The sequence below is a fragment of the Mirounga angustirostris genome, unplaced genomic scaffold (assembly GCF_029215605.1).
Source record: "Mirounga angustirostris isolate CCGP_5_RB_7025 unplaced genomic scaffold, mMirAng1.0.hap1 SCAF_13, whole genome shotgun sequence".
NCBI classification, from domain to species: domain Eukaryota; kingdom Metazoa; phylum Chordata; class Mammalia; order Carnivora; family Phocidae; genus Mirounga; species Mirounga angustirostris.
The window spans coordinates 27,777,249-27,795,683 of NW_026991721.1; the positions used below are offsets into that span (position 1 = coordinate 27,777,249).

Below are 18,435 nucleotides of genomic sequence, written 5' to 3' on the forward strand. Positions count from 1 at the left end.
ATTTCTGAAATTTATGTCTAAAAGTTATTTTCTAGATCTAGTTTAAAACATATTGGGAGAATGTGCAATATGTACTAAGTAAATGATACTCATTTTTAGACAGTAATTTTAATGTGTTGGTTGATATGGGGAGTTAGGTTACTCATTTATAAAAGTTGATTTTGCCAATATCTGCTTTTATTTTGAGTCCTGTAATTATTTGTCTCCCAATTTTTATTTTGGAAAATATCCAATCTACAGAAAACTTGAAAGAATAGTATAATGAACACCTATGTATCCTTCACCTAGGTTCACCCGTTTAGAGTCTGGCTCGTTAGTTTTACCTCTTATATCTCCCTTTCTCTCTTTTGAGAGGTTTTAGATTATTTCCAGACAATCATTAAAGTTTCACTCATAAATGCTTCAGGTCATGTAACTGAAGAATAGGATGTTCTTCTGTGTCACCACATTGTAAGATCTAGCACAGTTAACAATAATGTAGCATCATCTAATATACAATCTATGTTTAAACTATCCAAAATGTGCTTTAGAATTTTTTGTAGTGTAGGATCCAAGTAAGATTCATGTATTGCATTTAGTTATCTTCTTTAGTTCTCTTTAATTTAGAATATTCTCTCACCTTTTGTTTTGCTTTTCATGACATTGAATTTTTTTTAAGAGTTCAGGCACTTTTCTTATAGAACGTCCCACAGTCTGGATTTGTCTGCATGTTTTCTTATGATTAGAATCAGTTTAAAAATTTTTGACAATCCTACACAGGTGATGTGATTGAGTCCTATAATTATGAAGTTAAATAGCAAGGCTTTGTCACCAATTTAGAAAAAAAAAATGGCTCATAGTTGAGATAGTACCAATTGCTATTATTTTTATTTAAGATCTGTTTCCTATTTGATTTTAATTCTCAAATAATTAAATATAAAACAAAGTACCTAACAGTATGTAATATGAAAAGTCAAATCAGCATAACATTTAGTGAGCTCAAAAAAAAGTAATTTATAGCCAAATATTAAGAATTCATTTAATTATCAGCTCCAGAGAATATTAATGGTGTATTGCATTGTAGTTATACATTTAAAAATGAAAATTGCATGGATGACAATTGGTTGTTTTTCTCAACTAAATACTTTGCTTTTATTATTGAAATTATTTTAAAAATTTACATGTGTTACAACTATCTTTGACATTATAAATCAGCCAAATAAACTAAAATGTGCATTTCAGGTGCCAGTACAAGATATCAACAATAGTGCTATATAATAAGAAATTCACTTATTGCTGGACTTTGTTACTCACTGATATTACAGGTTTTATTGTTTATTTGTGCTCAAGTTTCAGTGCTTGTATGATTTTGCATATAGCTTTGATGTTTTTTTCATTTTTCAGATCTCCACTTACCCCTGTTTTGAGTCTCACCTTTGACCAGGTGACTGCATTTGACAGAGGTGGCATTACAGTTGCACATAAAACCTTCTTGGATCCTAATGCTGTTCTGCTACCTGGATGTGACAAGTAAATTAACATGTGCTCGATTAAAGTAATCTGAATTACCCAATTCAGATTGTAACACTAAAAGATGTTCTAAAGCAATTATTTATTTTATTGACTTATTTCATGATATAATGAGCTAGTGTCTAAAAGACTTATCAGTAACTTTTCTTGAATTAAAAAAAAAACACATTAAGCAATGAGCAGACTCTAGTTTCTGCTTTGCAGATGTAACAATTTTATTTGAAATGTAAAAACTGTTTTTAGTGGATGTTTCTAAATTAAGAGTTTTGAGTGGAATCATTAAAATATTAAATATGTTTTTCGTATGAATGTTCATATGTAAGCATCTCCTTTGATGATGATAAATTGAAAACAAAAGCAATATGCTAGAGAATTGGTGGAGTGGTGGGAAGAAGAAGTCAGAAGATTTGAGCATCTAGACCCATCTCTGCTGCTCATGATTGCCCATGAGCAGATGGGTGTCTGCTTCTTATCTGTAAATAATAAAACCCAGTATTTACTAAGTGTTGACCACAGTTCTAAATGAATTGGGTAAGGATTTATTTAATCCTCAAAACAATGATCTTAATGCCATCATTACATTGTCTTATTATTACTCCATTTTATAGAGCCAGAACTGAGGCACAGAGGGGCAGAATAATTTGCCCAGTCACACAACTAGTATATGACAGAGCCAGGGTTCTAACCCAGATTGCCTTTCTTAAGAACTGAGGGCTTAACCACTATCTAGCACTCTCTAATAGAACTTTCTGTGATGATGGAAGCATATGTTTTGACTATAGAGAACTTAAAATATGACTAATGTGACTGAGGAACTGAATTTTTAATTTTGTTTAAATTACGTTAATTTTAATTTAAATAGGTATATGTGACTTAGTGGCTATTGTATTTCTGATAGTATGTTGGTGATAGGTGAACTATCTATAAGGTCCCATCTATCTTTAATATTTTGTAATTTAACAAATTATAGCTTTCCTTAATATACAGGTGAAAAGGCTAGATGTAGAGGGAAAAACCAGAGAACCAGAAGTGGTGGTGTCTGATGAGGTCACTCAGTCTAGCTAGACATTGCTAAACATGTCTACAAAGATGAATTCTTTGGTCTTCCTTGGTTGTTTAAACAACTCTACCCCCAATGACTGCCTTTACTATACGGGCAAGATTTGAATGTTTTGTCTTGTTCTTTATAGATAGAAAATAACTTAGCATTCTTTTTTTTTTTTTTTTTAAGATTTTATTTATTTGAGAGAGAGCACACATGAATGGGGAGGAGAGGGGCAAAGGGAGAGGGAGAAGCAGACACCCCACTGAGCAGGGAGTCCAACACCAGGTTTGATCCCAGAGATCATGGGGAGATCATGACCTGAGCCAGAGGCAGAAGTTTTAACTGGCTGCACCACCCAGGCCCCTCCTCAGCACTTTTTTTTTTATAGACATATCCATTTATAAGAAGATTCATTTCATGTGCCACAATCTTTCCCCAAACTGCTAAATTTGCCCAGACCCTTTCCCTTCAAGTTTTAGCTAGGAGTTTAATTTTTAATTCATGTATTCCTTCTTAATTTCCCTCCCCTGGGTGCAATGAAGACTGTTTTATTGAGTGGTTTTAAGTTAGATCTAGGTCACTAAGCATAACAATATGAGACTACCCTTACTGAAAACAAACTTATTTGAAGATAATTTATATAATTTTTGGATTCCATTTGAAATTCTTTCTATACTCTAGTGTGCATTATTTGAAATCTTAATAATCATACTCTAATTTATATCTCTCAGGGTATTGAAAAAAATACTATTACCAGTAGTCCCAGAACTAGTTTTTGTTGAATAACATGCCATATGATATATCTTAATATGTCAATGTTGAGATACATAAATTATTATACTAGTGGATTAAAGAGAGTTATAATGAAATGCATTTTATTTTATTTTGACAAAAATAATGAAATATTTTACTTTTCTTAGTTGGGAAGTTTGTGAGAGATTTCCAATTAATTTCAATGGTACCAGTCAACAGATACCTGATCAATTTGAAAAGGTGGACTTGGAGAACCATTTCCTACAGAACAAGGTCAGAATTATTTCTTGTACTTAATGAAGATATTTTATATATTGGACAGTCATTCAATACTTGGTGACTGAGTGGATTTTTTGAAGGTTTTTGAAAAGTATAAGTTATTTTACAAATGTTGGGACAACTATTATTCTTTACTTCCTGTTAATTAAGCACTTTAAAACAGAACCAATATATAGTATTCCTACTAGAAAAAATTTTCACTCGAATTCTGTTATTTAAGTGCTATTGCTTAGCATATTTTCTTTATATCTACTGTATTAATAAGTTGGAGTTGTTTTAAAAAGTCTTTAAGATAGCTGTTAAATAAGCATTTGATCTATTTGCTCTATGGGTCAATGTATTTAAGGAATAGGAGTTCTTTAGAAAACCCAACTCATTACAACCCAATCCAGAAAGTTTGTTTATTAATTTACACTTAGAAATTTATCATGCCAGTGAAGAATTTTAAACATGTCTCCAAAGAAAGAATAATTTTTTTTCCTTAGTGGCAGGGTTGTTGTCTATTTCAGCGGCCTAAGCTTTAGTGTTTAAACTCATGAAATCAAAACCAAAAGGCACCCACAAAGATGGAGATGCCCAAAGAAAGTAGGACTTCCTGTTAAATGATCTGGGCCCTTTATTTCCAAGACACAATGCAAAAGACACATTGTCCCAACCTGCTCTTTTGTAATTTCTCCATGCCTGCTCAGTTTATTATGTCAAAATGTATACTGAAAATGTTAGTTATTTTAAGGCACATGTGAATCTAAATAACATAATTATAAAAATATAATAAAGTAAAAAATTATAGTTGACCCACGAACAAGGGAGTTAGGGGTACTGATATCTCACAGTTGGAAATCCACATACAGTTTTTTCCCACGTATAACTTTTCACTGCCCCCAAATTTAACTGCTAATAGCCTACTGTTAACCAGAAACCTCACCAATAGCATAAATAGTTGATTAACACCTATTTTGTATTTGTATGTATTATGTACGGTGTTATCGCAATAAAGTAAGCTAGAGAAAAGAAAATGTTATTGAGAAAATTATAAGAAAGAGAAAATACATTTATAGCATTGTACTGTATCAAAGAAAATCCACATGTAAGTGGACCTGTGCAGTTCCAACCTGTGTTATTCCAGGGTCAGCTGTATTTTTAACCCTGTCATATTCTGAGCAAATTTAGAAAATAAATGCAAGTTGAATGGTACGCTAAGAATTAATGTTTATATTTATATTTTATATTCATCTCACATTAAGATTTATTTCCCATAATTCTGATCCTGTTGGCATTCCTTTTTAGGCTTTTGCTGTGACATTGTTTCCTGTTCAAAAAAACTTGTAAGCTTGTCTGTTACCTACTGAAATTCCAAATCTTCATCAGGCCTTCATTGATCTCCATTGTTCTCCTCTAGTATGCCCCTACTCTCAACTTTCCTTTCCAATCTTCTTTTCTTGATCTTCTTTGTACCCTACACTACAGTTAGAGCTAAAAACTTCCGCATAACATGTTCTTCACCTGATACGCTTGTACCATGGTGTGTGTTGTTCTTGGCCTAGGATATACCCCCCTCCATTACCATTCCTTGCCTTTTAAGGCTTTATTCAACTTCTCCTTCCATGGAGCCGTCTCAGACCCTCCAGAAAGAATGAACCTTATATTATTGAACCTCCTTTTCATCCTTTGAAAATGTTCTTAGAGTTTGTGTTTTGGTATAGTCATTTGTTTTTGGGTCTTTCTCTTCCATTAAATTGAGAATTCTTTGGACACAGACATTATGTCTTACTCATCTTTGTATTTTTTAATTCCAGCACAGATCTTGAATGTAGGGCAGGTGCACAATACATTCTTGATGAATGATTTTTTAAAATTTGGCTACAACCTATCTTTCAAGGCTCAATATTCTCTAATATGTTCTTCATGTGTTAGCCAAGCCTGATTGTTCATTTGTTGTTTTCTGACAGTACTTCATGATTTCTGTTATTATGCTCATGTGGATCCCTTTGCCTGGAATTCAACCTCTTTGTCTTTGTTACCACCCACCAGCGTTCTTCGTCACTTTTATGCCATATTCTAACACTATCTGGCATATGGCTAGCATTCATTAAATGCTCACTGAAATTCTGCCCATCATTCTAGCTTTATCTGATTTGTGCCTGTTTCATGAAAGCTTCCTTTACCAACCTTCATCCCCAAACTGGATATGATGTTTCTGGACTCATATCTTCATTGCATCCATTCTATGTCCCTTATGACATTGAACTTGACGTTTCTCTTAAACATTTTTTGCATAATTCAAAGTCAACCAGTGTTCCAAGTGAACACATTTCAGGTCACATTGGGGAAGAAAAGGGAAAACGGTAGATTCCACTGAGAATATTGGGATCAGATCATAAAGGATCTTAACTCAATGTTAGGGATTCTGGATGTTGTTCTGTAGAAAACAAGGAGCCATTGGAAATATTCAAGCAGAGGCAGGATCTGATTTGATGTTTGTACTAGGAAGACAACTCAGGAGTCCTTTTTTTTAAATCCTTCCTGCTGGATTCGACATTGCTCAGGGCCAGAGGGCATCCTGATCATCCTTGTCATTGCTGTAATATCTACATGTTCAGAGTTAGCTAGATAGAATTGAATTCACTAGTTAATTAACTCATTCAATAGAAACCAGCTCAAAACTGAGAACAACAACAAAAAAAAGGATATCAAAGAGTTATCAGAGAAAAAGAATTCAAAGGAGGCTTCTTTTTTGATTTTATGCCAATGTAGGACTTTAAAAGATAACTATATTTTCTAAGGTTGAAAAATAAGAGAATAACAATCCAGTTATTTCACCATTATTAACTGGTTTTAATGATTCAGTGAAAATGAGAAAGCTCTCAACTTAAATAAAGTTTGTACACTATTATATTTTTAGAAAAAAATGGTTTTGAACAAAATTTCAGTCCAACAAAAATAGTAGTATAAGAAAGCAATGATTTGATAAGCTGGCTAGTAAAAAGAAGCTTTCAAAGAAAAATGGCCATCCCTTAGCTATGAAACCTTTACAATCCTTTCAGAAAAGCATCTCCAATTATATACAGAGAGGTGATCAGTGCATTGGAAATAGTAATTTAATAACCTGAAATGGAGCACTTTTCAAGAGAGATTCTAGCAGAGGTGATAGATATCTATAGGGCCTTTTATTGTAGAATCTTGATGCTCATTGTGGTAAAGAAGACACTAAGAGGATTACAACAGGGGTAGAGAGAGGGAGGCAAAAGCCGATATTCTTGATGCATACGTTTTAAAATTGGCTTGAGATAGAGATATCAGTGCCCAACCCCTGACTGTTCTTTTAAATCTCTTATTGACAAGTAAAACCTTTCCTACAGAGAAAAATTTGGAACATATAATCCCTATTAGTAATGTGGGAGATAGATATAACCCTGACAATTACAACCTGTTGGCTCTTTTATCCATTTCAAAAAAAGATTTGGAATCTACTACAAAATGACAAATTGGAAAATACATCTTTCAATAGTTCTTTCTTGTTACTTAAACTGGCAACATTTTTAGATTGCTTCAGTTTACGGGCAATAAAATTAAATATTTCCATGCACTGGATGAGATTTAAACTTCATAGTAGTTAATATAAAAGAAAAAAAACATTTCATGAGAAGAATAGTCTGAGTAATGCCTGGTTATGGGAAAAAAATAGCAGGAAAATGGACTCCAGTGTTTAGCAGGTAATACATTCTGCCAAAATGGAAAGGAAACATTTTGATCCTAGCCTTTTGGTATAATCAGACTTTAGCAGGATATTAGTGACAACTTTTGGTATAGAAACGGTGAGAACAATACCAAATGATGACTTTAGAATTATGGCATACTTGTTTAGAGTTATAAACTTACAACTTGTAAAGTCGGCAGTCATGGATACTCACAGAATAAATTATTCTATATATCACAAAGGAGCCTGGAAAAAAATGAACAATTTTTTACTGTCCTATTTCTTTGGAGGGCAAGTCATTGAAAAATAATGTTTTCTACAAATAATTTATGCTAGGGAAAATATAAAATTTTGATTTTAATTTTGAACCAGTTACCACCAGAATAGGATACAGAACTTTAAATAAAATCCTGAGTCCCTTCCTTATTTTTAGACCAATAGTTGGAAGCTATTTGAGGACTGCATATTTACGTCTTAGATGTTTTGCCTTGTTTGGTTGCATAATTATGTACTCACTGGTATTTTCTGCTTTAGACTTTTCCAGTTCTTGGTCTTTGAGGTGGGTGTATTGATTAGCTATAGATTTAGGGAATGAAAACAATAAGAATGAACATTAGGGACACGAGGAAAGAGATTTTATAATATTTATTATAGTAGCAATTTTATTTTTTTAAAGATTTCATTAGTCATTAGAGAGAGAGAGAGTGAGTGAGAGAGAACGAGCAGGGGAGAGAGTCAGAGGGAGAAGCAGACTACCTGCTGAGCAGGGAGCTGTACATGGGGCTTGACCCGAGGACCTGGAGATCATGACCTGAGCTGAAAGCAGACCATTAACCATCTGAACCACCCAGGTGCCCCTTATAGTTGTGATTTTAATTTGTGTATCAAATTTCTTAACTTGACCTTAAATTCACTATCAGAAGTGAAAAATCTTATAAAATTTCTATGTAGTAAATAAAGTAAATGATTTGTTTAGAATAAAGGGTGTGATCTGTGAGCTTCTCCTTTCAAGAAAAATTTCATTGTCTTGTGTTTTATTCCTCAGATCTGTAAGTAAAGACCATAAGTGGTTCTCTCATTATTTTGAATTTGCACAGGAATAGCGACGGCTTTCATTAGTGATTTGGAAAAAGAAAATTAAACAAGAAGTGCTAAGAGGCCCAGAGTATGCATGCATCATTTTTTGATCACTGGCAGCTTCTGTATTAATACAGTTTATTCAGACAACCAAAATCATAACTGTCATTTAAAGGGATACATATCTATCTATCTATCTATCTATCTATCTATCTATCTATCTATCTATCCATCTATCTATCATCTATCTCCTGTATATATACATATATATATATACATATATATGTATATATATATGTATGTATTCAAAAGAATAAAAGAGGTTTCCTTTTTCCTAATGACCTAATGATATATGTGATGGTATGTATTTAGAGGATAGTCTCAGCATAAATGCTATCATACACATACCTGTGTGTGCATACACACATGCATGGCAGACCATGCTGCAGGTTGTCAAAGAACTTTTCTTTTATGAATTGTAATTTTCACAGTTTTTATCTTACCCACCTTCATAACTGTTTGGTCTAAAGCTAAACTATCTGATTAAACTAAAAAGGGAAAAGAAGGTGAAGTCATGAATTGAAATTTAATGGCCATTGTCAATTTTAAGTGTATCAGAACCCCAGATTTGGCAAGATTTTTTCTTTTAATGACAGGCAATGAAGCTGAGTTGGTGGGCCTGGCTGAGTCTGGTCTATGTAGAGTCACTTGGGAACTGTCCAGCAAAATATCTCTCGAAGAACAGCATGGTGTTAATACTGGGTGCCAACCCAAGACAGACACAAAGGACCCCTTCGCTCTTCACCAATAAGCCAACTGTTAAAAGATTAAACCATGTTGTGGAGATAACAAGAATTTAGGCCCTAGCAGCAGGTGCTGTACAAAGAAGCAGTTGTCAGTGTGGTTCTTCTGTCTGACTAATTCCAGTCAAAACAATCTTCTTCCCTGTTACAGAGGAGAGTTTTGAGTGTGATGGCAACTTGCAGTTAGGAGGTTGAGTAAGAGTGCTACTTTAAATGCTGAGTCCTGTGGCGGGTGGATTAGTAGAATATAGTTTATCATTGTTCAGAAACTGTGGGGGATTCCCCTCCAGAATCCAGCCACTACTGGCTAACTGGGGAATACACAAAAAACTGTAAGTCAAATCTGTTTCCGTCGTGGGGTTGCTCTGTTTTTGAAATTTTATTTTCACATACAGGAGTCATAAGATAGTTTCTTCTCTTGAGAAGTAACTATCTTCCATTGTAGAATAATTACCGAATATACTAGTGATGCCCTTTTGTTATTGCCTGATCACATTTGTAAATATTGCCTTTTAAATTATCATTTAATTTTTGTATTTTTAAGAATCAGTGGCTACTCAGCAAATATCTAGTATTAGCACAGATTTAGAATATACTTTTTAGTATTAAAAATAATTTAAATTGTTATGATGTCATTTATTGGGTTTAAAGTATAAACTGACATATTCCCATAATCCTATGTAAGTAAATATTGATACTTAAAAATTTTCTCAGGAAAAGTGATCATATAAGTTAGTGGAATAGTTTATTAAATATGAAGTAGAATTTCTACAGGTGATGTGAATGCCTATTATTTTTACAATCACAGCTAAGTGAGAAATGCTAGAAGGTGTACAATATCTTTGATGTATGTGTGTAGTCTGATAACAAATATGGGAGGCACAGATACTGTGTCTTACCAGTTAGTCCCCTCCTGTCCATTCCCACAACTATCACTAAATTCTCAACTCATATCCCTTTATTCTTAGAAGATTGTGGGGACCCTTAACTGCTCTCCTTTGATGTCCCTATTCTACAATCCATGGTGTCTGCCCGTGTGTGTGTGTGTGTGTGTATTATTGCCTCTTCTGTTGCAAGTTTCTCTAGGGCAGGAAAAAATATATATTTTTTAAGATATTATTTATTTATTTATTTATTTGAGAGGCGGGGAGAAAGCATAGAGGGAGAGGGAGAGGGAGAAGCAGACTCCCTGCTGAGCAGACAACCTGATGTGGGACTCTATCCCAGGACCCCGGGATCATGACCCGAGCCAAAGGCAGATGCTTAACCGACTAAGCCACCCAAGCACCCCAGGCAGGAAAAATATTTTATAATATCCCATACCACACAGTCTAGGACCTTGCGTATCAGAGCTGATGCTCAACAAATATTAACTGAATTGAATGAAATGGGACTGAGGACTACTACTTCAAAAGAAACCTTTTCAATCAGAAATATAATGTTCTAGGATAACCTGTTTTGGGTAAGTGTGTTGAAGAGGGTGGGTTTTCAGACTGTAAGTTTAAAAATGCATACTTCTTCTCATGGTATAGGTGGATCCAAATATTGTCCTTCATGCCTCTGTTTCCATCAGAAAGTGGAGCTCCTCAAGAGGGGAAGTAAGCAATGGAAGTCAGACTGCGCCGTCGATCCTGTGGCCTGCGGCCAGTGTGTGGCTGATCACGAAGGTACACAGCAGTGTCCGCTGTCCCGGAGGACTGCCCATGCTCCCTGCTCACAGTGCAGCGCCAGCTCCTGGTGTCCTCATGAGTACAAGCCTGCAGATGGAGGCATGAGCGAGTGTTGGCTGTCAGGCATGCTCTTCTCTGGTCCGGGTTTGTCTAGTGCAGAGGGCTTCTGTAGATCCCCATGGGAGCATTCAATTCATTTTCACATGTGCTGGTTAGTTAATACTCAGTATTTAAACCCAGCACAGAACTTCCAAACAGTCCACACACTCACTATTTTCATGAAATTTGTCTGAATGTCATTTGCTTCCACTCCTTAGTCTTCAGTGCTGAGCCTCATTGAGCCTGGTGGGTGCGCACCATATGACAGTGTCCGGTCTTCGTGAGGACAGTTTTAAGAGAAATCCCTGAGTATAAAATGTGAACAATGACTAACACATTTTATACCCATGTATTGACACTATTTAATTTTTTAACTTTACTACTATACTAGTGGATCTGATTTAAATTGAGAACACGTAATTGCCCTCCCCTTCCCTTTTACTATTGAAATTTGTTTTGTAATTGCCACCAAATATTTATGTCTGGAAAGAGATGGTGTAGCTTGTATCTATCCTTCTTTTGTCTTCCTTTGCCCCCTCACTATAGATTATTTTTGCCTCTTCTTAGCACTTCTGTGGGTGCAGAGTCACTCAGGCAAGTTTGCTGCTACTTTGTTGGGGTGGGGGTGTTGCAACTATTTTCTCAAATGAAATTTGGGATTGTCCTTAACTGTTATTTTTTGATTCTCTGAGAGCTAAAAACAAACATAGAGTAATTAAGATACAAAGGCACCGAGAAATATTCATTTCATATATTAAGGCAGAATGAGTTTAGATATTTCTTCAATCTACTTCCAACTTGGAGACTCTATGAACTACAAACCCTTTTTAAGTCATATTTTGTTTCAGGCTTAATAACAATATTTGCCATTTTGTTAAACATCTGTTATATGTTAGGCATCTTCTACATATTTATTATCTCATTTAATCTTATACATTATACAGCTGAAAAAAACTGAGGCTGGTACGTAGCGGAGGAAAGATTCTTGGTCTATCTGACTTCGAAACTTACAGCTTTTCACTGTAATATAAAACGTTGCTCTCTATTTGGCCAATGTCTGAGCATAATCGAAATATTTAGCGTTACCATTGCCACTGAACGCTTGTGTAACCTCAGGTAAGTCACACTCCGTATCTGGGCTTTAGTCTTGTTGGACCAGTTGATATGGAAAGTTCTTTTCTAGATCTCATATTCTGTAGTTCTATGGTATCTGTTTCTAGAATTCCATGATAGCAAAAAACCTGTACTTCTAAGATTTCCTCAAAAATAACTGAAATGCTTACTGAAAAGAAGATGGGTTTTGGAGTTAGATGCATAGGAATTAAAATGCCTTGTGTGACCTTGAGAAATTTACTTAGCTGCACTAAACCAGTGTTTCCTCCTCTCTAAAATGAAGTTAGCCATACCTATCTTGCACAGTTGCTGTGGTGACTAATAAGAAAGCATGTGTGAAGTTCAAGCGTAGTATCTCGTATACAGAAAGTGCTTAATAAATGTTCTTTTATCCTCACCCCAAGCAATTTTCTTCCTATATAGACAAGCATGTTCAAATGAGGATTCCATCCACTACTTATTAGAACCAAAATTAAAAAAAAAAAAACTTTTCCTAAGTTATCGTATATTTCTTTAGCACACAGCAAAAGCATGAGGAATAAAAGTTACATGCTAAAAAGAAGACAATTTTTTTAAATTTTATTTTATTATGTTATGTTAGTCATCAGACATTACATCATTAGTTTTTGATGTAGTGTTCCATGATTCATTGTTTGTATATAACACCCAGTGCTCCATTCAATACATGCCCTCCTTAATACCCACCACCAGGCTAACCCATCCCCCCCCCCAAAACTCTCAGTTTGTTTCTCAGAGTCCATAGTCTCTCATGGTTCGTCTCCCCCTCCAATTTTTCCCCCTTCATTTTTCCCTTTCTACTATCTTCTTCTTTTTTTTAACATATAATGTATTATTTGTTTCAGAGGTACAGGTCTGTCATTCAACAGTCTTACACAATTCGCAGTGCTCACCATAGCACATACCCTCCCCAATGTCCATCATCCAGCCACCCCATCCCTCCCACCCCCCACCACTCCAACAACCCTCAGTTTGTTTCCTGAGATTAAGAATTCCTCGTATCAGTGAGATCATATGATACTTGTCTTTCTCTGATTGACTTATTTCGCTTAGCATAATATCCTCTAGTTCCATCCATGTTGCAAATGGCAAGATTTCATTTTTTGATGGCTGCATAATATTCCATTGTATATATATACACCACATCTTCTTTATCCATTCATCTGTTGATGGACATCTTGGCTCTTTCCATACTTTGGCTATTGTGGACATTGCTGCTATAAACATTAGGGTGCACATACCCGTTCGGATCCGTACATTTGTATCTTTGGGGTAAATACCTAGTAGTGCAATTGCTGGATTGTATGGTAGCTCTATTTTCAACTTTTTGAGGAACCTCCATACTGTTTTCCAGAGTGGCTTCACCAGCTTGCATTCCCACCAACAGTGTAGGAGGGTCCCCATTTCTCTGCATCCTCGCCAATCTCTGTCATTTCCTGACTTGTTAATTTATTCATTCTGGTTGGTGTGAGGTGGTATCTCACTGAAGTTTTGATTTGGATTTCCCTGATGCCAAGTGATGTTGAGCACTTTTTCATGTGTCTGTTGGCCATTTGGATGTCTTCTTTGGAAAAATGTCTGTTCATGTCTTCTGCCCATTTCTTGATTGGATCATTTGTTCTTTGGGTGTTGAGTTTAATAAGTTCTTTATAGATTTTGGATACTAGCCCTTTATCTGATATGTCATTTGCAAATATCTTCTCCCATTAAAAAGAAGACAATTTTGAAAATCTTTTTAGATTGAATGCTCTCTCCCTTTTTTCAAAATAAATATTTTTACCTGTTAGGATAGGCAATTTTGCATGCCATAAATCTTCAGTGTGTGTAAATAACCTCTTCAGTGGTTGTCACTTATTTAAAATATGTTGTTGATTCCCTAAGTAAGAAAATTGTTAATTGGCCATTTACACAATATTCCCAATCAATTTCCTTATCAGAGTATCCTAACATTTAAAACAAAAGCAGTTCACAGACCACCTTAAAATGTTTAACCCATGGTATTTAGACCCAGAGTAAAACTTTAAATTGGTATGAAGGTTAAGGATTTGTTTCAATTGTTTCAGTCCACTGCACTTTTTTTTCCCTGTGCATACATGTTTCAAGTAAGCTCTGTAGTTATAACTATAACAAGTGACACATGACGGACCCCAAATCACTGCACTGTGAAATATGCACAGAAAAAAAGGACAAATGAAGATATCAAGGTCTGTTTTATTTTGCGCTGAACTGTAAAATGCCACCCTTGTTGGACAGAAGATCACTGATTCTGAGCAGGGCTCACTGACTGCTAAGTTGTGGGTAGTGTTTCACTTTCAGCAACTGTTAATATCTGGGGTTATCCAGGCATAATGACCTCACTATTTGTGACACATTGTTGAATTTTCTGGTTCTTTTAACTTATTTAGACCTTTCTCCCCCCTCTCTATTCATTGGAAGACTGGAATGATCCTGAGCCGGGCGATAACACAGGGCTGCCTAGCTATTGGTCATCCAATCAGAGTCAAGGCTGCTGAGGGAACATCACTAGAAGGATATAAATTAATCCTACAGAAAAGGTAATGCTTATGAGCTATTTAGCTCAAAATAGTAAATGTTAATTTCAAGATTTCTGAGCAGTCAGCTTAGATGGAATATTCATTAGGTGTTTAAATTTGTGTTCATAATATCAATATTAATTTTCTAATCTCAAATAAGCTTGAAAATGTAGGTCAGTTTGGTAGTATTTCTTAGGTATTTTTAAAAGTGAAATGTTGGCATTCAACATGTACCTATGTTGTAGACAAGCTGCTGCTTTACTCTATAATTATTGGAACTCATATCTTTATATGCATTTTGATTGTTAATTTAATTATTTAATATTCTGTGTGTATTCTTAACCTTTTCTAAATCTTCTGAATATGAAATGCTGAACTGGGAAAGAAAAACTAAGGAGACAAAAAATTGCTGAAGTGTAGGGCATCAAAAGTCTCCTTCCTATTTGTTTTTGCCTACTTGGTAACTAATCTAGAAAGCAGATTAGTGTTTGCCTGGAGATAGGAGGATGGGGGGGATAGGAGAGCAAGATTACAAAGAGACACAAGGAAACTTTTTTGGGGAGAGATGGATATGGGTATGTTCACTATCTTGATTGTTGTGATGTTTTAACAGGTATATACATGTTTCAAAACTTGTCAAATTTTACACTTTAAATATGTGCCTGTCAGTTGTGCAATATTTTACAGTATTGTATGTCAGTTGTTTCTCCAAAAAGCTGTTTTTAAAAAGTACAAAAAGACAAACTAGGGGAACAAACAAAAAAATCACAACGGGTAAGGAATGACTGAGTGCTTATTTTGGAGGGAAGTGGTGGGGGAAGGGCACTCTCAGTGGAAGTGCTAACCAGTGGTCTAGACAGTCAAAATGGCAAGTGTCTGGAAAGGTTAGACATAGTTTGATGAACACACTCTTCATGCCCAGGGCTGTCCCTGGACTTACTGGATCCTGAAATTAGTGCTGATCTGGCCTTAGCCCACTGAGGTTTGCTTCCTACTCTGGCCAGGATTGTCATGGAACCGAGTGGGACTGAAACCAATAACTTGATGTCCTGGCTGCCTAGAGAGAACAGAGCTTGGGCTAGAAAAGAGATGATAATTAAAAAAAAAAAACTGTAGTAAGTTTAACTTGAAAAAATCTCCATTTACAAGAAAGATTTTGTTTAAATTCAGGAAAGATGGGAAGAAGAGAGAGGGAGAGGAGAGAGGTACGATGGGTGGGTGGGGGGAAAGGGAGGATCCTTATGCAAATTAAGATTATTTGCCTTTATATTAATGCAACTTGATTTTTATCTGAGAAATAAAATCTATTGCAAGGTGGAAGCAAATAGTAGAAAATTTGGAAAACTAGGAGTTCTCACTAACTGTGAAGCTACATTTTGTTTTTTAGAAAGCAGTAGGGACCAAGATTTTTAGAGTTTACCTCATCTCTGGTACTTTTCAAGTATATTTATCTTTTCTAAGAGTTTCTTAAGTGCCTCTTTGTCTTATTTTTTTTATAAGTGCAACCATATTTTATTATAAATAACATAAATATCCTCATGCAACTTCTAGAGACAAAATTTTTTCCTTTTCTCCTAAGTAGTATAATATGATCTTAACAAAAGCTATGAATCAAGACATAGTCTTTTAAATACAAAAAATAATAGAACTAGCACTTAAAGTAGCAACCTGACAACTTACAGAGAATATTGTAAACATATCATGCCTCATTAGTTTGGTTATGTCTCATTTGGTGTCACTCATCTTATTCTTATTCAATAGAGCAAGTGCTTGTACATATTTGTGTATTTAATATTTTTTTCTGTGATGTGCATCGGGCTATGAGTGGATGAAAGGCAAACCAATGATATCATTACCAAGTGATCTGAAAATCATAGAAAATTCTAAAAATTATAAACCTTACAGAACCTTTAGAAAGATGCTTCTTTCTAAAAGATATTTTGGACATCTTAAAGACAAACCAGTTGCATCAAAGTCCTTTAACAAGGCTACCAATTAATCTTGATTTTGCTTCATTTTTAAAGAATGTGGATATGTAGGATTTGGCTTTTAGTGGTAAATTCACAATCAGGGCAGCACATACACATCCCCATTCATCCACACACAGAGATTAGATTATGGAGACTACAAACTTGGGGCCCATGGATTTTGTTCGGCCTGTACATTATTATAATATTTTTAATTGGTTGTGAGCCTATAGATATAGGGAGATTTTACACAAAAAATACATATTTCTATCTTTTCTTGCAAAAAATCAGAAGAATGGGCGGTACTGGACTCTCACCATCTGATTTTACCAGTGAGGCAGGAACAGATTCAGATAAACATATATCCTCCGGTTTGCTATATTCTCCACTGTTCCCAATAATAGCCCTCTCTCTAGCTCTAGACTTCTTCATTCATTTCTATTACCTGTCTGATCATCTTTACTGTCTTCCTTATTTCAGTGTTAATCTTTCAGTTATGGTGTTTTGCATCTCCTTTTTTTTCTCCCCACTTAGGTCTTGCTGGAAATAGTGATAACCGGCCAACATTAATCTAGAGTAGGTTAAACAAACACTGCTCTAAGGACACCACTAACTACAACCAGCAAGTGTAGCTGTGTAGTGCTAGGTGCAGAGACAAAAAGACAGATAGACAGGATAACGGACAGCCCATCACCAGGTAATCAGAGAGATTGAAAATCATCTCTTTAGTCAAGTCTTGAAGTTTAGGAGGCTAAGAGTTAGAATAAAGCGGAATGACAGACTGCACCATTGTAGAAAGGACCGTTTGCCATGCATTGGGAGTTTAAGTAATATTCAAACATATAGATAACACTATTAAAAATATCAACATCAAATAGAAAATTGTCTATGTGTAACTTCACAGTTGGACTGATGGATCAAATTTCTTATCTCTACTCCTACTGTGTTAAGAATCATGGAGGGGAAATCCCTCTCCTCTGTTCTCTATGGATCCTACTTTTGGTCCGTGCAGCATTGGAAGATGCCAGAGCTATCTGAAGCTGTCTGGGAAAATAGATTTGTAACCGTGAAGCATGATGACAGTGGTCCTCCTTATAGTCAACTGGGAAATAATGAGCTTTAACCTATGAAATTTCCCCTAACTGGACTGTGGTTATGGGCTGCCTTCTTGCCTCTACTCTCTGTTAAATGGTATATTTCAAAGAAAAATGTATGTGTCTGTGTGTGTATGTGTGTGTGTGTATACATACATTTTATAGATTCCCAATAGAAATAGTAAAATACATATGCATACTCAATGAGCAAACTTCCCAGGGCAGATAGTTCTCTCCTCACATGTAAAAGGAGAGTATGTGACTAGTCTTGGGAAGTCCTATGCTTTCAGAGAAGGAAGGATTCTAAAGAGCATCTATTCTAAACCCTTCTTTACAAGTAGAAGTAGTAACAGTGGTGATGGTGGTGGTTGTGATAATGATAATATCATTATCTTTATAAAAAATTCCAAGTCCACTAGAGACTAAATGTTCTAGAAAGATCATATATCTGATCTAGTTAATGTCAGATCCAGGACCAGAATTTAGTCCATCACATGTCATGATATTTAACTTTGTTTCTTGGATGGAATACTGCTTCTTCATTTTCCTCTCCTTCTCTCATTATTGATATTGTTATTGCTATTTTTAAATTTTGTTTTTGTTTATCTATAAAAAATCTTTTTAGCTTGCTACTTGTTTACCAAAAAGAGGAACTTTTATGGTATTTTCTAATTCAGTCCCATATGAGCATCATTACATATTGGATCTAAGTTTGATTTCTTTACACATAAAATGTCTTGAAAAATAAACAGATGCACTTGTGTTTGTAGGAATTTT

At 35.1% G+C, this 18,435-nt stretch overlaps 1 protein-coding gene across 1 annotated transcript in view; it reads left to right on the top strand.

The window, feature by feature from the left end:
* Positions 1-519: 519 nt before the first annotated feature.
* Positions 520-18,435, top strand: part of LOC123857271 (doublecortin domain-containing protein 1-like) — a 34,215-nt gene continuing 16,299 nt past the window's right edge. Inside the window, exons 1-5 of the mRNA XM_045893980.2 lie at positions 520-554; positions 1,384-1,509; positions 3,475-3,580; positions 10,696-10,830; positions 14,500-14,618. Coding sequence (XP_045749936.2) covers positions 520-554; positions 1,384-1,509; positions 3,475-3,580; positions 10,696-10,830; positions 14,500-14,618 — 521 coding nt within the window. The remainder of the gene's footprint in view (positions 555-1,383; positions 1,510-3,474; positions 3,581-10,695; positions 10,831-14,499; positions 14,619-18,435) is intronic.